Source organism: Dermacentor silvarum, chromosome 1 (genome assembly GCF_013339745.2).
Source record: "Dermacentor silvarum isolate Dsil-2018 chromosome 1, BIME_Dsil_1.4, whole genome shotgun sequence".
Taxonomy (NCBI): domain Eukaryota; kingdom Metazoa; phylum Arthropoda; class Arachnida; order Ixodida; family Ixodidae; genus Dermacentor; species Dermacentor silvarum.
The window spans coordinates 253,261,456-253,281,060 of record NC_051154.1 but is presented as its reverse complement, the minus strand read 5'-3'; the positions used below and the strand labels follow the sequence as shown (position 1 = coordinate 253,281,060).

The following is a 19,605-nucleotide window of genomic DNA, read 5'->3' as shown; positions in this document are numbered from 1 at the left end:
CGAGCTTCTAGGCCAATTATTCCTGTACAAATTATAAATATTGCGTTTCCTCCCTGTCAGTATAATGTAACATGCAAATTTCGCCGGATTGTATCGATTATTTCCCCATTCTGGCCATAGAATATTCTGGCCTTACTAGCACTTCCAGTAGTGGTGCGGTGGTGGTCATGGTACAATGTTTACCATAATGTTTGAAAAGAAAGTATGAACATGTTACCACAATGTACCACCGTTAATTGCCACCGAAGCATACTAAAGCGACGTACACGATCATGTTAGGCACTCTATGGTAATTAAATAAATAATGCTTGGAATAGCTAGTGTCCAAAACTGACCACCTATGACGTATCTGCAGCAGATCACTTTCGCCGCAGGCAACAGGCAAAAGCATCGCCAAAGGCATCGCCAAAGGCATCGCAAAGGCAGCGCCGTTCGGCCCACTCGACCATTATCTAGAGTACACTCTATTTCTGGGATGCGGCTCGATCGCTTCTTGTACGGCAGGCGTCGCACGTTTACCTAGGCTACAATGAGTGGAAGTATCAGTTGAAAGCAGCTAGTGCATCTTGCATTCAATCTTTACGTTAGCTTCTGACCTAAAACCATCTCAAGTAAATCCTATATGCTTCCAAGAACATATCAAGAGATGTACGATCCCCACTGCAACCTTCGCGGTGGCATCGCAGACCTCGATCTTCCACATAGTTTGGCAATATGTCCCCCCAAAAAGTATAAGCATTAAATATCAAGAACGAAAACGACTGGGAGACCACCATGGCTATAGCTAAGACCTGCAAATCCAATTGAATATTATCAACGCTGCTCTGGAGGCCGCCTCCGTTAACGGGACCGAGGTCACCTCCAGCGCATGAGCGAAGGGGTGTAGCCAACCCCCGCTTAGATCTTTCCAAATGTTGGAAATAAAAGTTGTAGTACTCTCTCTTAATTCCAAGCTGTCGGGATGTCGGGCCGTTGAAAGAGACAAATAATTAACTAATGCAAAAGTACGGGATAAGCCACCAACGGTAATACAGTTATTTTTCTGCGGCACAACTTAAGTTGGGCGAATGTTATTTTGAAAAGTATTTCGTGTGTACCTATGGCTCCCATGCTCGCAATGCAAATTTGACGCTGCCGGCGGATGAATTCAGGAAATGCCACGAAGTGAAAATAAATGTATGGTACATGTTGTTAATCATAAGACACGTACGTATAAAAATTTGATGCACGTATAGCTGCATTTCCGGCACACCAAATAACACAAGGGCAGCGCATCACCTTTTCTAGAAACTGCATGCCTTGATTCATTTTTTTCACGCACGTGCGTAAACCGGGAACTCAATATAAAGCTTATGCCAGGCGTCTTACTTTGTCGTGATTTACATAGAGGCACACATTGTTAATTTTGCCCATTTTCTTTGTCGTACAAAGTGCGTACCCACGCAAACATCGCGGCTTGGCGCGAGCAGACGACAGCAATAGTGCGGCGCATGTGGGGTAACTGGTAGCGCCATAAGGCTCGCAGCGGCACAAATATGAGCTAGAACAGGTGCGCCACGGCCGCCTGGATCGGCTGTGCGATCCAGGCGACCGTGGGTGCGCGGGCGTTCTGCTCAGGTCAGAATGTGCGTACTACTTCACAAGAGTATACTAGTATATTCTAGTTCACTATAGTCGTGAGCAAGTGTTTCACCTGCAGTGTTCCCGCGTCTTTTAGTCGCGTGCGCCGAGAACATTCTCCTTTTCTACCGTGTTTCAGCGCGCGATTATGGTCTTTCATACGCTCGGGTCTACCTCGGTGTTCATGTTGCACTGACTTTTATACCGCAAGTCTCGTGCCCGTAAAGATGTCGTACCATCCTTCGTGCTCTGTTATCGGTTGCAAGCCCAGTGATCGGCCAGGGCGTATTCGGCATAGGCTACCTGGAGATGAAGCGCTGCGCCTTGCCTGGTTGCAATGCATTGGCCTTCCGGCCACGAAGAAGTTTGCGCTCGTTTGTAGTCGGCACTTCGCGCCGGAGGATTATACCCACGACCCGCGGATGCAACAGGAAATGGGCATAGCGTTTAAACCTGCGCTGCGCCCGGGCACACTACCAACGCTCTTCGTTCCGAACACGGCGGTAAGTGCCGCATTTTCGTGCTCAATTTGTGATCTATGCCGGCTTTAGTAGTGATTGTGTTAACCGAGTACCATTTACTATTGCATATATCGGTTGCCTCGTGCGCGCAGTGTGATTTTAATGTAAGTAAGACGCGTTGTTACTAGTAAAGAAAAAAAAAAAAAAAAAAAAAACTGGCTCCAATCTACACTGTGAAGGTGGTTGGACAGCGAAGCTGTAAATGACCCCCACAACGATTACCCATTCTGACGTCACTTGAATTCACACACGTGGCTCTACAAAGAGTGAAACCAGAGACAAGTGAAATGTACTTGACCACACCCTTTATTACTTCACAACGACATTATATTCACGCTGTTCTTCTGGCGTCTTTACTTTCCGTGGTCTACCCATGGTAGCCTGGAATGAACTGAATGAGTTCCTAGACCATGGTGACGTCACTTCGTGATTTCTATGCTGTTGGGTACTTTCCCACTCGGAGTAGCTTACACAACCGTAATCTTTACCGGGAAGCTCGTGCGAGAGAATGAACGTGCTTCACATTATTCGTAGACTTCATTAGCATACATTATACGGTTTGCACTTCACATGAGGGTTTTGAATGACATCAAACCCTTTCCAAGCAGCTGCAAATGTAATCTTTACCGGAATGCGTTGGAGGGTGTTCCCATTGTTCACACGCACCTTATCATCGATCATGTGGTTTTGATGCTTGTTTTGTGGTTTTTCTTTTGAAAACAAGTGCTGAGCTTTATGCTGTATGCCTGATTTCAAAGGAGGTATGCTGTTTGTATTCAATTTTTAGCCTGGAGTTTTTTGCTTACGCTGGCAGGAAACTTTCCTTGGCTGGTGAGGTATACAACTTTGCTGTAAAACCATTAACGAAATATAATCATGTCCAGACACCAACTTGTGATGCTATAGGTTCCGCGCTACAGCACCACGCGACTTTGTGCCACCAGTCAGAGTCTTGCTGTAAAGATATGTAGATTCAAACCAAATGCAACTGTACTGCCGTGCACTGTACTTCAGGAACCATTATGCCCTTTGTATTAGTAAATGATCGAGCTAACCGAATAACTTTTTGCTACTGCCCTAAGCCGTATTGTGCGCGCAGCGATTTTAAAAAAATGTTTTATTTATTAAACCGGGCAGCAGTAAATGTATGTTGATTGAACCAAAATGAAACTGTACAGCCGTGCAATGAATGCCAGCTACCAAAGGCATACCCATACGTCCAAAAAACTGATTACTGAAGTAATCGTTTTTTTTTTTTTCAATATTTTTTTTTCTGTGACACATATGGGGAATAACAAAGATTTAAAAAAAACTTGTAGATTATCCAGGAACTGCAGCAATGTCTCTATAATGCAGTAATAAGTGGTTGTACAGTGCACTTCATGCACCACTAATTTTCACTTCCAGCCTTTGCCTGCGCCATGGAGTAGTCCGCCTAAAGCATCGCAAACAGTAAGTGTCACGTCATATCTGAATGCAGTGAGTCCAGTACTGATTTTCGTGGTGTTGACACCTTTGCAGGGTGAGACGTGCAGATGCAGCCGGGCACCACTGCTGTGCACAACCAGCACGCAGACGACACAGGATGATTGCAGCCTTCCTGCGACATCTGAGGCTGACACACAAACCCTTGGAATCCTGCGCACAGCTGCTACCCAGACACCACAGCAGCCGAGTTCTAGAAGAAATGCTGGTAAGCATGGGCTGTTACACTGCTGCATTGGATGGCCTTTCATGTTGAAATAAATACTACTTATACATAGCCTTGTTAACACACATGTATAGAAAAAAATTCCATTATAAGTAACGTTGGGTTATATCTTTGTAATCATCCATCTGCATAAGATGTCTTATAGTAATGCACACATATATACAGATATTACGTATTTACATATGTGCATGTTTATTGTTATCAAAAATATTTGTTGTTGCCTCAACCCATGACTCATACACACGATAGCTTTCGTTAAATCTCCATGCTTTCTTCTTTCTTCCGTGTATCCAGCCCTGTTAATATTGCATGCAGAACCAACACATATGTTCAAATCAATTTCAAGCAATGTTTTTTTTATTAGTGATGCCTATGTGAGGCTATATAAAAATAGTTTGATTTGGTCATTTTTATGTACTAGGGCGTGTTCAGATAAGAAGACTGAGGGGTGTCCCAAAGATTTTGAGTTTTCAGCGAAATCTTTATATGGAGGTGGGAAAATGTCTCTGTAAAAAGGAATCAACTTTTGTTTTTGAAACTTAGCCTGGATTTCTTGAAAGAAATTCTTATTTTGCTAAAGGTGAAAAAAAGCGTTTTAACGACTTGCACATTCTTCGAATTTGTTGGGGCCCCCCTTCTCCAGTTCATGCACGACTTGGGCCATTTGCCCGTGCGATTGTTGGGGACACGCTGTTCCAGCCTTATTGTGGACAGCATACATTCCCCACTGGCGCCGGCTCGATGTGGAGCCTGCTGCTTGCGCGCCCGGCTCACGTTATGCTGTGCATCGCGCTTACGAACAGTGCATGACGCCACTGCAGTGGATGAGCCAGCTGGGTATGTTCAGATGGGGACAGTCTCAAAACAGGCCCCGAATATTTTTCATTTTCTCTTAAATATTTACATTAGGCATAAAAAGCCTTCCACGTGGCGAAACTGCAACTACTTTTCCAACACATTTTTTTTCACACACAAGAAATCTTTACTGAAAAAAGTGCAAAAATCTCGTTATCGAGTCTCAAAACGTTGCAAACTTTAAAGGCGTGTGGTATAAGAACACAGTTTTCTACGTGTTAATCCTTTTACTCCACATCTATATCACCTCTCACGCAGAATTAAGGCAAATTGAATTTAATTAGTCTTAGCACTGTGCAGAAAAAAAATAGCGAATGTTCATTTTTTAAAGACAAGGCGGAGAACTGTGGGTTTTAAAACCAATTTTGATTGGTTTGGTAGGTTAAAAAAAACATACGACTCTAAGTATTTTACATGCTTGTATGGAATGCATCTTGCAATGTGGCTTCTTTGGACAGGACTGTAATATTCAAAAGCATAGCCTTTGGTGATCCCAGCAGCACAAATACAAACTGCGCCGTGTAGCTAAAGACCAACAAGTAAACAATGATCCTTGCTTTTTGTGCACCTTGTTTCGGTTAAGATTTCTTCTGTGTGAAAAAAATTGTGTGTTGGAAAAGTAGTTCTGTGGGGTGGGCGGATTTTTAACCTTGTATAACAATTAAGTGAAAATGAAAAATATTCAGGACTTGTTTTGCGACTGCCCTCATCTGAACATACCCGGCTGGCTCATCCACTGCAGTAGTGTCATCGCGCTTTCCCACTAGGCTGGGGCATCGTTCATGTACAGAGGGAGCATTTCAGATAGCAGATGCAATTATCAATGCCAGAAATAGGTTCTTTCTACTAGTCTTAAAGAACTTGTACGAGCTCTCGCGTGCTTGTTACCTCAACTTACTGTAGTAGGAATACGGATGCAGGAGGCCTGAAAACACGAGCTCAACTCATTTCATGTCTAAAAAGAGCAGGGAAGGAAGTGCTGCACCAAAACACAAATTGATGAAGACGCCCAATTTAACAGGGTTTGCATGTTCATTGGCAACCACACGTGCGTTGCTAGCGCTTAGCCCTGCAATCCAAGCCTAAGCAATCCGTTTCAGCGTCGGCATCTTAGTGTAGGTGTTAGTGTGGGTCGGCGTCTTAGTGTGTAACTAGGTTGCAAGAAAATGAAAATCTGAAAGTGTTATTCATTTGTGCATGCGCAGACCAGGTAAAGATAATTTGAACTGGCGCTTATTTTATGGGGCAGTCGGGAAGAAAAGCCACGCTGAATGAATAAGGTACAGTTTTCTCAGCGTTTATCTCATCAGTTTTGTTATTCATTTTAGCACTGGCTTTCGCGCTCTATGGGTACATTCTACGTTCTAAATCTATTTTGCACGTGTACCACGTCTGGTTACCGGGATGATAGTGTGGCAGACCGAGAAACGACCTGCTTGCTTTCATGAAACCTCTTGGTCACAAATATCCTGTGGCAACCGTAATCGTCACTCAAGTTTTCACTCAGGCTACGCTAATTTCTGCACCACACAAAATCACTCGTTTGCTGCCGCAGAACGCAAGCCAAAAGTGTAAAGTTTTATATTTAGTCAACATTAGTGGCCAACACTGATCTCTACATTAGGGAGCTGGATAGTGCATCGAGTGCCATCAAGTGAAGCCACCAGGGGAAGTAAGCTCCTTTGTCCTGTAAGTCGGCAATTGGATACTTTGTAGCGATACTTCGCCTGCATGGTGGCTCGACATCTTTTTTCTTCCCCTAAGATACCTGCTCATTGGGGCGTAAACTACCCAAGAATGCAGGAGATGTCTTTTGGATACACATCAAAAATTGGTCATTGCCGTGCCAATAACGTCGCGTGAGCTGGAAACACTGACGATTGAGAAAACGCATTATGAAAGAAAAAACATATCGCATAGGGGTTCATATTATCATAATAGCCCTTACCAGACATAAAGCGACAACAATACCCCCTAAAACGTGGTAAACTAGCGAGAAAAATTTATACGGACGCAATATTATCCGGCCAAGCACACTAGTAAGTGAAGCATGCGCCCTACTTCCGGAACAAGCCGCTGCACAATGCCGCATTTCCGATGGCTTCACTTGCAGCCGGCTTGGCGAGTGGCATCCAGCAAAACATAGTACAGGTCAGTAGTGGCCAAATGGCGGTCGTAAATAAAAGTTCAGCGCAAATGCGAACCTCCGATATTGCGTTCGCGGCAACGATGTTCATGATGCGGCTTCCGCAGATTGAGTTCGATACATTTAATATACCATCGCTCGGCATACAAAATATTGGTTGCCTTTTTACATTGGCTTTATGGCGCCTGTGGCAGAACCGCGAATAAGCCCGAATAATCGTGCTTATTCAAAATATTGGTTGACGAAGCAGATCGAAAAGCCATTACATTTCTAACCCTTTATTGTTTTAAAAAATATCTTGCGCAGCTCTTAGGCGTCTGTTCCTGCATCGAGCAGCCGCAGCGTAACTGAGCGAACGAGCACAGCAAAAGATGAAAGCGGATCGCAGCAGGGGATGAAAGACGGGAGGAGGAAAGCGGAGAGGAGAGTGCAGCAGAACCATGAGGTGAAAAGGGGAGGAGGGTATGGCGAAAGCATGAGAATAGCGTAGTGCGGCGACGATGGCTACGAAATGGTGCCAGAGTAGTGCACGTCGTCAGGTAGATTTGTCGGCGGCGGCTGCCATGAATCGCATCCACGCGTCACCCACTCGGTGGCTCTCGCGATCTCCAGATTAGCAAGGCAGTTGCGCCACACTTTGCTCCATTTGCAATGTGCTGTACGAGACCGATTGTCCGCGCCAGCCAAAATATCGCGATATGAAAACACGTATACAACTTCGCTCAAATTTCACACTAGGGAATATCGTAATCGTCGGCGAATTTTTTTCACGGCAAGCGATGGGAAATACTGGCTAACATGCAATGAAGAGTATATCACTTCACATTTATACTGCGGTATTCTGCAATCTTAACTGAAGGTCACCAAGAATTTAAAAATTAAGAGGTTACCCGAACGGCGTTCACTGTACCTTGGTGAGTGTTGTTCATGGCAGCCAAATGTGAATATTTCTCGTTAATTGTGCACAAAAATGTTTAATTACCTAAATTGATCAATTTAGCTAATCAATGAGATGTCAATGAAAAGGTTGTGGGTGACGAGAAATAATGGAAAACCGCACTTAAAGCAACCTAGGATTCGTGAAGACCTTTTCTTTTTTTTAACGAAAAACAAAGCTCATGCAATAAATTAAAAAATTTAATTAGAAATAAAGAATGGAATGTGGACCGTGAAAACACTTCTGCGCACCAAAGATTGCATCAACCTGTAGGGAAGCCTTTTCAAATAGAGGCACTGGGAACGAGCGTCTGTGCTGGTTGCTCGACGCGTTATATGTTTTTGGCACGATCTTGTAACGGTTCGCTTTCAGAACTGTTGCAGACAGCAGTGCAGGTTTGCATGTTCGTAATATACACAGTGTACTAGATAAAAATAAAATAACGACGTTTACCTCTGAGCGCTTTTATTACTGGTGCTGAAACGCATTGTCACGGGATTTTTTTTTACAGGCTTTCTTGCTTTTTTGAAAAGGAAGGAAAGACTGGAGAAGGAAAGGCAGGGAGGTTAACCAGTTCAGCTTTTTTGAAAAAAGGACCTATATTGCTATATATGCTGTTATCTGTCATTCCTCAATGTATTCCACAACCTTTGCATTGACATCTTATTGAATAAGTAATGTAATAAATGTAAGCTAATTAAACTTAAATGTTTCATGTTCACAATAAAAAAAAATAAAATTCAACTAGCATTAGCAGAAGCCTATCAACATAGAGTGGGCACTGTTCGCAGAAAGCCCTCGGTTATTTTTTTCTTGGCCACATTTAGTTGGCACATCTGGTATGTAAGTTAATGATTGTTTCTGTGAAACCCATGTGGGTTTGCTTTGTTGCTTCGTGCTACAGTTGGGTGTACGACAATTTTTCTCTGTCATGAATTTTGCTCGCCTAGTGGACTTCCGTAGAACTGATGTGCCGTAACCTAATAGTGTTTGGCAAAGTGAAATTAAGAACTCCTTTTCTTCATCTGCCTGTATTTCAAACATACTGACCTTTAACAAGCTGCTACAAGACGCGTATTTACTGCTCCAAAACGGACAATTCATGCTCTAAACCTGCTACAATGTGCAAAGTTTGCAGCTCCCTGAGCTGCTCCAAAACTTCCTTGGCGGCTTCCATCCCTGAAAGAGACAAAATCTGAGTCACTCTTCTTTACTACAATAAAAAGAATGAGTTCAGAATTCAATCAGTGGGATATTTATTTTATTATTAGAACAAGACACATCGTTGGGATGACCATAGATGGTTCTTAAAATAGGCTCAATTTTCTCACTTAAAATAATGCAACATGTCTTTGCAGTACTAGATTTGCCAGTTCTGGGTGGGTATTATCTTAAAATGTCTCTAAATATGTGGTGTTGTTCCATACTTCTTTTTTAGTTTGTGAGAAACCTTTTGAAGATGTGTCAGAAATATTTTTCAGCTTTATCGCCTGAGCTAAAGTGCCCCCAAAAAGAACCTTGATTTTGGAATCAGTCAGGTGCAGTTGCTCAAAAACCAAAGTTTGGCAATTTTCCAAGAATATACTGTGGATGACATAAATTTAACTTCCCGTGGGCCAATAGTACTAGTGGTGTAGATTTACCGAAAACATTTTGGCGAGCTACAATGCATTAATTTTAGAGTGATAGACCTTCAAATTTGTTAAACCTGCTAGTCGTCAATACTATTTTCCACCTTCAGTGAAATAAGAATTTTTTTCGTGAAATTCATGCTAAGTTTCATAAAACGAAAATTGATTCCTTTCTACAGAGACGTTCTTTAACCTCAAAAATTTCGCTCAAAGTAAACATAGTCGGGATCCCTCTTAGTCTGTTCTTTTCTGAACACACCCAGTACTCGTAGTGGGACATCCCCACTCTAGAAGATTGACCAATGATGGGCATATACAGTATAGACCACTTATAACGTAACCGCTTATAGTGCAGGACCGGATATATATGGTCTTTTCAGACTCCCGTTAATTTTCCCATAGCACTCCATGTATACCATACTGCTTACAGTGCAGCCGTGTGAGATGAAATACCGGTTATAATGCGGCTTCCGCAGAAAAATCTCACCGACAAGGGCGGTAACGAGCACGCTTCTCATTGAGGTGCTCCCATCGATGGGAGAGGAGATCAACGAGGGCGATGCGGAGGACGAGCATGAGACGTGGAGTATGAGTCCAAGGGCGATAAAATCATCGCCGCGCGGCATATCTGCAAGTGAAAGCGCATGGGGGACGCGCGCTTTCATGCAGAGCGAACGCACAGCAGAGAGCAAACGCAACTTCCGTCGCGCGAAAAGGCCGTGGGGGTATGGGAGGGAGGCGGGGCGACGCCGTGCTGCGACACCGAATGCGTATCTTGCAACCGGGTGCAAGAGGAACTGGCCACTCAATCTCCCACGCGAAAGGAGGAAAGCGGGAAAGCAGCGCGGGAGGGGGAGGGGGGCGGCTTCTACTCTGCCAACAAATGCGTTCGCGTTCATGCCTGTGCCGGCTGTCGGTGTTGTCGCGCGCACCGTATCTTGAAAGCGATCTCTACACGGCTCCGACCGTTGTATGCGCTGTGCTTATGCCGCTCAGGTTCCGTTGAAGCGATAGACCGCATGAACCTTCACTTGCTGCAGCGGTCGCGTTTCCCCACGCCCGCGTTTTGACAGTGGTTGTCTGCAATCATCGAGTCTCTTCATGTTTGCTTGTGCGCGTTTACACCACGCTTGTTAATTGAGTTAGTAAGCGAATGTGTCAAGTTTATGCAGCCGATAAAACTACTATCCCTACTCCTTATAGCTCTCTACTAATTTGCTATCGCAATTGATGCTTCGCCTTTTGGGCGAAACTGAGACATTTTTAAAAATTATTTTGTCTGCTTCATGCGAAGATCGTGGGTACTTGGACATTAACCTTTCAACGTTCGTAAATTTAAGTGGATGCAAAACTCCCAGTCGCACATTTTGATTCACGGATACGCGCGGCTGCTTGGTCTACATGTTTTGCATACGTGCATGGCTTGAAAATCGTTTTGGTTATAGTGCGGCACCGCTTATAGCACAGATATTCACGACTCCGGCGACTTACGTTATAAGCGGTCTACACTGTACCTACTGGCTCATGATGAGTGCCTAAATTAAAGAAAATAAATGAAATCAAACAATGTGTTAAATATATATTTATTTCACCATTCCATTAACAGATCCGTGTGCTTTAGAGATACCGCTGAGCCGACATATGTATGGATCGTGTGTACCAAGCCATTTTTTTTGTTACACAGAACAGATGTGGGCATACTTGGTCAGCATACAAGGGTTGTATATCACCCATTTTGCTGGTACTTTCATGAATGCTTTCTTGTAAATTCAACATCATGTATACAATGTAATGATTCATTATGTGTAACTGCTGACATCCCTGCGTGTTCCACATTAGGGACGTCCACCTCTCACGCCATGGCGCCTACAGTGTCGTGGACTCCCTCAAAGGCCCAAGTCTTCGATGTTGTTGTCCCTGCGGGGAATGGCCCCGAGACCGTCGTCGATGCGACGGCCTCATTAGTTGGCCTCTCTGAGGTCTACTGTGTTCAGCACATGGGAGGCCTCAACTTCCAAGTTACTGTCAAGAGCATGGCTTCCATGACTCAAATCGTCGATGCTGGCTGCCTTCTCATCGATGGCAAGCATTGTCCTGTTGTTCCCGTTGACCTGCAGGTCACCAACATAGCCTGCCTCTTCTTGCCGTCCTTCGTTCCAAACGAAGTCCTCGTCCAGGCACTGTCACCGTACGGCAAGGTTCTCTCTGTCAACGCTGGTCTTATGAGCGGACGATGTGGCGTGCTCACAGGTACGCGCTTCGTCCGGATGGAGATGAGCACCACGAACCCTGTCCCCAATTACCTGCAAGTCTCTGGTCACCGAGTGACGTTTGACTACCAGGATTTACAAAGTGTGCGTCATCGATCCGGTTTGAGCGACCACTGCCATGCACAGTGCACCGTACCGTTCTGTGGCCGTTGTGGTCTCAACGGCCACGAAAGTGAAGGATGCGACCGTCCATGTCAGTGCTACGCAGATGGTCATCCTGCAGTTGTGTGCCCTGTGCGGCACTCATACTTGGACACTGCTGCTGGAGCCTTTCCCCCCCTGTCGCCGGCGTCAGCTGCGGTCCCATTTGCGCGTGACGCCGTGACTGAAGAAATTGTTATCAATCAACCAGTGTCAGCAAATGACGAAGAAGCAAGCAACTTGGGCAATTACAACATGCCATGTTCGCCGGCCTCCCAAACAACAAAGGGTGATGGTGGCTCCACTTCGGCTGCCATCATTAGTGTTCCTGATTGCACAGAATTTTTAAACATCGTGAAAACACCTCACCCTATGAGTTCTACACTGGGTACATCAATGAAACCTGCTGTGGCTTCACCCGCCACAATTGTGTCGCTTCCAACGCCGTGCCCGATTCCTGGCTCTTCTGCAAAAGCCATTGTACCATTGCGTCTGAATGAGCCTCTGACTACCGAAGTTGTTGGCAGTGATGACATCGGATCCCGCATCCCAACCACTACTCACACCATCATCAGAAAACAGCTTCAGCCTTGGAGTTCAAAGTAGCGTTAGACTCTCGCCAAGCATGGATGGATTCAACGTAGAAATGGTGCTCCCACGAGAAGTAAAGCGTGCCCATATGTCAGCCACTGGCTCGGACAGCACCCCGGATCGCCACACCGAGTTACAGCGATGAAAGAAACCTCGACCTTCTTTGGCAGGGTCGAAGTGTGCCTTGTAACGTGTGGAGTGCATTTTCCTTGGACTTGTTCCCGGGGCACCGACTTGAACAAATGGACCAGGTCAGTTTGGCGAAACTTTCGTAAGTTAATATGGCTGACACATTGAATATTATTTCATTAAACGTACAGGGGTTCCGAAGTCTTATGAAACAAGCCAAAACGATCAGTGTGGCCCGCGCTTAAAATTGCGACATTCTGTGTTTGCAAGAAAATTTTTTTTTACCATTGGACATGTTCTCTCTATCAAACGCACATTCAACCTAGATTGTTTTTTTCTTTCATGAGATCACATTCTAGTGGGGTCGGTATCATTATTTTCAAAAAAAGCTCTCTTGCTCTCATGTTTTTTGTGATGGGACAAGGCAGATAATGGCATTTGATTGCACTATCTTCATTTAGGTTACAAATTTTGTGCATCCATGAGCCAGCAAAGCAAGCCACTAAATGTAATGTTTTTTTTCGTGACCTGGACGTGTATTTCCTTGGCGGTCGTCACACGGTGCTTGTTGGGGATTTTAATTGTTTTAGACATGCAAGCTGATGTACAAGGCCCGGGTTGGGGTCGATCTGACTGGAACGCACGGGAGTTGTGTCCTCTAATCCAGCACTTTTCGTTGCTGGATGCATACCGACTCTTAAATGGATCTTCATTTGTCTGGACGCAGCGTGTCGTCTAGCAGGTTAGATCGCACCTATGTGGCAAGCACTTTAGCTCTGTATGTCTCACAATCTGATGTGATAACTTTACCCTCACCTCCTGTTTATATTTCTGATCATATACCATTTCTGCTTGAAGTTTGCTTCCCTCCTTCCTCATCAGTAAAACCTTGGTGCCTCGACATCCACGTTCTACATGATGCATGCTCGCACTCTAGTTTGTCTTGCGCGCCTCTGTTTCTGGATCTCACCCAGAGTCATGGGAGGCGCTCAAGGTGCAGTGGCACCTACATTGTTCAATTGAAGAATGTGCCCTCAGATGACATATGTCAGAAGAACTAGCGGATACTGCCACGAAGCTCCGTATTGCCCTTAGAGTCAATCGATTGACTCCGCTGATGTGCGCATGACAGTGTGAACTATGGCGACGATTTCAAGCCTCATCGCAGCATTGTCTGTCAGATGCTGCTTGGTGGTGCAGACGTAATCTGTGTGCGCACCCTGAAGTTTTGCGCATCGCAAGGAACTCGCTTTTTGGACAGCCGAATCCATTGGGTTCTGCGATCACAAGAGCACTTCCTGTTATGTTGCCTCCCGCACGCAATTCTTCACTCCTTGTAATGCATTTTGAAAACATGGCGCATACTACTATGCAAATTGATCATGGTACTCTAGGATCTCGTATAATGCTTAGTGGGCTGCCTCAGGTTTCACCTGAGGTGGCCATCTTTGTGCACGGTCGTCAGGTGATGAGTTGAAGGCAGTATTATCTTCCATGATGCGTGGCTCGGCCCCAGGGCCAGACAGGTTGCCCGTTGAGTTTTATTTAACCTTCTGGGGAAATATTGATGCTACTTTCACATCTGTTATTTGCTGCTGTTAGGAGAACTGTGAATTCCTGGTTATTTATCATGGCGGTCGCATAGTGCTGATAATCAAGCAAGATCAATCTTCAGTTCGTCCAAAGGATTGGAGGCCAATCACGGTTCTCAATGTTGATGACAAAATTTTTACAGTTGTTGTTACTCGATGTTGGGAAGCCTGATGCCTTCCTTAATAGGATTGTTACATCTCTACAGCCATGGTTGGCTGCCGACGATTTATTAAAGTCAAGGAACCAAGAACATAGTAGCAGACAGTAGTCCAGGCGTAGGAGCAAGCACTGGCAAGGCGTTCTTTCCGTGAGGCGTGCCCGTGCCAGAGCACCAGTACCTTTGCGTGCATACTTCATTGTTGTCGTCTTCTGGTGACATATCAATTCTTCCTCCCTTAGACGAAGTCTCCATACCGGTCTGGAGGCCGCCTAACCTCTGGTGGTCACAGTTGCCATGTGGTTCCTGCTTGTGACATCGAGGTCGATTGTTGAGAGGAAGTGTTGTCTTGCATATCGAGTGAGCCCAGCACCAGCAGAACGGCAGCACTTGTTTCTTGTGGCATTGTGTTCGAGAATTTGTCTGCTGCACTCCAATCTGTCGGTGCTTGGGTTGCTTCCCTGGTCTGACTCTCTTTGATGTGGTTGAGGTGACGCCGAACCTTTCCGAGGACACTTTTTATACGCCAGGGTCATGGTCTGACACGGCACTGTATTTCCCCTTCAATCCAGTTTGGCTTTCTTATAAACTGTCGGATAAACACTTTTTCTCCTACGGAGAAGCGACATGATTGCTTCAGTGTCTCCTGGCACTGAAGTTCCAGAACGTGAGACCGTGCTGAGCTTGGTATGATCACCCGTGATCCCATCGTGAGTCACTTATGATGAGCTGTCATTGCTGTTGCTCTTTGTTGGTAAGGAGTGAACTCATCTTCAGGGAGTTTCTCCACTGTGCCATCCTGCACTGACTTGTACAGCCTTTGCAGGGTCTTGTCTTGCTGTGTCAGACGTGCTATCTCTGTAGCTGTAAACAGAGGTCTCGACAATGCTTCAAACAATAGTACGTCGCCTGCTAGCCATGGCTCGTCGGTTTGTTCTGGTAATGCAATCGGCTCAATGCGTCTGCGTTTTAATGGTTCTTACCTTGCCTGTAGACAATAGTGTAGTCATATGCAAGTAACTTGATGCACCATCTGGTCATTCATGGAGAGAGGACTTGAGCCGTTGGTTTCTCTGGGCCCAGTATGCTGAGCAGCAGTTGATGGTCAGTGACGAAAGTTACCTTTCTTCCCGCAATATACTTGTGAAACTTATGAGCTGCAAACACTACAGCAAGGCCTTCTCTATCAAACTGTGCATAGTTTCATTTCGCTGGCCCCAGTGTCCTAGACGCCAAAGAGATCGGTTCTCTATTCTGATCATCACCTTGAGGCAGAACAGCTCCTATGCCATATGGTGAAGTGTCAAATCAGAGAAGAAGCTTCTTCAGTTCGTCATAGTGTGCTAGTACGGTCTGAATGAGAAGCAATCCCTTACGTTTGTCAAAAGCTTCTTGATGCTGGGTTTCCTACCTCCACGTGGCGTCCTTCTGAAGGAGCGGGTAGAGACAGCTGGAAATTGTTGCCCTGTTCTTCAAGAATCTGCCGTAGAAAGCCAGCATCCAAAAAGCCAGCAGAAAGCCAGAATCTGTTGCAGAAAGCCGGGGGGGGGGGGGGGAACTGCTGTCAAAATTGGATTGGGTGCTATGCCCACACGAAGCGCACTGGGTTGACCTCCTCTGCCACTTAACTGCTATGGGTTCTGTGCGCGCATTGAGGTACCGGCTACTTGTGATCGAGTTCCCGAGTGCCGTGCGAGACAGACTGAGCAGCAACGCGAGAGCCAGCAGGCCGACCCCGAAGTCGCATCTGCAGATCGCTTGCAAGATGCAGCGTGCGCTGCTTCGCAAACTATGCAATTGCTACCAGAACACAAGCCGCACCCCCTACCTCCTGCACTGCCTTCCCGCTTTCCTCCCTTGCGCGCGATTGGGTTCACCGTCGCACGCTTTCACTCGCTCATACAGCATACGGCGCGCGGGGACGATGTTACCGCTCTTGGACTTTAATCGGAATTCATCGCAGTGGACAGAACATTGCGATGACCACGACAGCAGAAATGCGCCTGTAGTGTCCATATCATTGGTATCGCAATGGCACCCATACGCTTGCGCGTGACCTGCGTTCACGAAGTGAAACGTCGCTGTAATTTTTTCTAAATCGCTAACCGAACGAACAGGTATGTCTTATACACCAGGGCGGCTTATATATGTTTTTTCCCCGAGAAACTGCTGCTTTGAGGGGGGGTGCAACTTATACAAAGGTGCGACTTATAGACCGGAAAATACGGTATTAAAAAGAAGGTATTTAGCACAGTCTGTATTTTGCGGCCGTGTGTGGTACGTTTGTCACATTGTACAGCTACCATTATGGTTTACTAGGTTTTTGCAGTCTCCTCTTGGTTCCTTCTTCTGGTCGGGCAGTACAGAACTGGTCTATCACGCGGCGCTTGGGCAAGCACGCTCTCACTGTAGGTTCGCATTTCCATCCGTGTCTGTTTGCTGCCGGCTGCTTGCTCTGCGATTTCTGCTCTGCCTGTTACACAATGATCAGCAGTCCCGCACGTGAACTCGCCTGCTATTTTCTTGGCACAAAAATTTGTTACCCATTCCGGCATACGCTTAAATTGTGGGTCGCAATTAATAAATGCACCTTCATTTTACTCTACAGCTGTGGCATTTTATTGCCGCGTATAAAGGTATGTCCTGATGTAGCCGTCCTCAAAAACCGTGTTGTGATTACAATGTCAGCCTTACTGCTTCCTCTGGCTACCCCAGCGAGCCGCATACATTCCGATAATGTGTCGTGGGGTGCAATAATGGCATCCTTTCTGCCTGACCATCTACTCGACTTAGTGTGGCGTCTAGGGTGGCAAGTGCTCCCAACGCATGGAAAGCTAGAGTGGTGAAGCATGGTCCCATCTTTGCTGTGTCCCAATTGAACCCTTTCATGAATCCAATAAACATGTTCTGCAGCAATGCGTCATTGCTAGGATATTTTGGAGGACGTGCCTTCTGGTTTTCATGACCTTGGAGTTAACCGCTTTATCACAGCTAGTTGTTGCTGGCGTGGCCGCTTCGCTCGACTTTTAATTGCTGTGGTGGCCTTTTGTGTACGACATAACCGGTGCGAGGCAGTTGCCGCAAAACATCGTTCCTGCGTTGTGTTTCCACTTCTGAAGAGGCTCTACTCTGAGCTACTGTCGTTTCTGTCCGAAGAGTTCTTCCTTGGGCAAGGGGAGTTCCTTCGACAGTGATCATGTGGTTGCCTGTCGGTGGCTGATGGATTTGTATGGCTTAATTTTAAACTAGCCTGGTTCTTGTAGCCAGGCCATCAAAAGCATTCATTGAGTGTACATGGTGTGTAGGTGCTCGTGATTTCTGTGTATGTGGTCTCTCGTGTGCTTGGGAATTTTTGTATATACACATCTCATATCATCACTACATAATTATGTAAAGTGCCTCTGTCACATCATCATTTATACATAACCATCGTGTACATTGTACATATTCAACATCATTTTATATAATGTCACAATTAGTTTATTTATAACTGCATTTCTGTGGGTCTATGTGGTTATATATTAGTGAGGCCATGAGGAGTCTGACATTTCTTTGAAAACATGTTGCGTATACAATGTTCAGTACTTTGTATGTGTGATCGTCCTGGTGGAATTGTGCCCTCATTGTGACTAATGTTTGTATCGTCTTTTCTTAAAATAAACTTTTCCTAAACAACTGTGTGTTTCAATTTTTCAAAGTAGTAATATGTTAGCAAGTTGTGTTGACTTGTACATTTCTCTGTAAACATGCCATGTATACAGGGTGTCCCAGCTATCACGCAGCATGATTTAAAAAAGAGGAATGGCGTTACGCGAAGCCAATCTAGTGCGTATTGTTTCCAGTACAGTGGAGTAGCTGCCAGTAATTTTTTCGTTACTGAGATTTAATTAATTACAATTAATTAATTATATCTCAGTAAGGAAAAAAATACTGGCAGCTACTACTTCACTGTACTGGAAATAATACGCACTAGGTTTGCTTAGCGTAACGCTGTTACTCTATTTAAAATAGTGCTGCGTGATAGTTGGGACACCCTGTATAGTCCTCAGTTCTGTGTAAATTATCTCGCCCTGCTGGTATCATGCCGCCCTCATGACTCGCAATGTTAGTGATGTCTTTCGTAAGAATAAACTTTTTCTCTGGCATGGGAGAACGTAAGGAAGGAATTTTGCTTACAGAGGCTAGACGGGGTTAGTGGCGAGGGTGTCTTATGTTGGCAATAAAGTTCGTCTTCTGGAATCATGGGTTCACGACACTTCAAATATTGCTTTCTATGCTAATAATGAAACAATTTGAAAAATTCTTGTGGCAGAACACTCCCTAAACAAAATTTGCGCGAAAGGCAAAGCACTGACTACGATAGCAACTCCTCATACAGTGTTGGTCCGACTAATGTGGACGTGACATATGCGAGTGCACCAAAATTTCTGGCACCCTTAAAAGCTCTAGCACGCTGTGTAGGGCCTGTAATGGCATTGCACAGGCACCACTACATTGCCTGTAAAGAGCTGTGGCAGTAAAATTGCATCACTTTTAGGTTGGAGCACTGATATTTTTTGTTCACTTTTATTGTTTAATAGTCGGAAAAGAGAAGATCAAGGTCATGCTTTGTGAATGTTAGGTTTCATGACTTTTGTTTGTGGGCCGCCATTCACAAAATTCTGAGGAATAATTTAGTCAAGAACGTAAGCCCTGGTGGATGTATAAACATATAGCATTCATATACCTAAATATATGCGGAGCTGCACGGCAACGACGACAGCGAAAATTCGCTTGGAGTGACTAAATGATGTAGCAATAAAATTGCTTATGGATGAAGAAGAGTTCACATTCCAAAATTTGTGCCCTTGATAATCCGCCGAGCGGTTGCTTGCATACATGACTAACTACTGCGTTTTGCAAAGCAACAGCAAATGTTTTGGGATGCCTGAGTGGCGCGTGCCGTAAGTGATGAATGTGCTTTAGTATACGTCACCTTAATATAAAGAAGTATTAAGGTGAAGACGAACTTGACACGAAAAGTTCCTGCCAACAACGGTTCAAAACGTCATCTCGAACAGAAAATCAACCCAACCATGCAAACTGCTTCGGCGCGGACAAGAGCCTTTGCATTGTCGTTGATCCTGCTTCTTGGGCAGTAAAACTTGAAACTGTGTTTTGTATTTTTCCCCTTTGAAAAGCAGCACTTCCTCATCGTCGGCAGGATTAGGTAATGTGATTTAGTTTGAAAGGTTCGTTTTTGTAAGGAGCACATCTTGTAATGGGCGGTATCCCCCCAAACCTAAAGCACCTTCAAAGAACGG

At 45.1% G+C, this 19,605-nt stretch overlaps 1 protein-coding gene across 1 annotated transcript; it reads left to right on the top strand.

Moving 5' to 3' along the window:
* Window positions 1-1,567: 1,567 nt before the first annotated feature.
* On the top strand, window positions 1,568-17,977 carry LOC119437055 (uncharacterized). Its single transcript, XM_037704126.2, has 4 exons — window positions 1,568-2,123; window positions 3,549-3,593; window positions 3,663-3,834; window positions 11,261-17,977. Exons 1-4 carry the CDS (start codon window positions 1,848-1,850, stop codon window positions 12,436-12,438), a joined length of 1,671 nt encoding a protein of 556 aa, XP_037560054.1. The 5' UTR covers window positions 1,568-1,847; the 3' UTR covers window positions 12,439-17,977.
* Window positions 17,978-19,605: the final 1,628 nt, after the last annotated feature.

What these genes read in the sequence shown, in the direction of transcription:
- LOC119437055 (XM_037704126.2), top strand. Translation starts at nt 1,848, where the DNA reads ATGTCGTACCATCCTTCGTGCTCTGTTATCGGTTGCAAGCCCAGTGAT. An exon ending in TCTTCGTTCCGAACACGGCG is followed by an intron (nt 2,124 to 3,548) that starts GTAAGTGCCGCA and finishes TTTCACTTCCAG; the next exon opens with CCTTTGCCTGCGCCATGGAG. An exon ending in CGCCTAAAGCATCGCAAACA is followed by an intron (nt 3,594 to 3,662) that starts GTAAGTGTCACG and finishes ACACCTTTGCAG; the next exon opens with GGTGAGACGTGCAGATGCAG.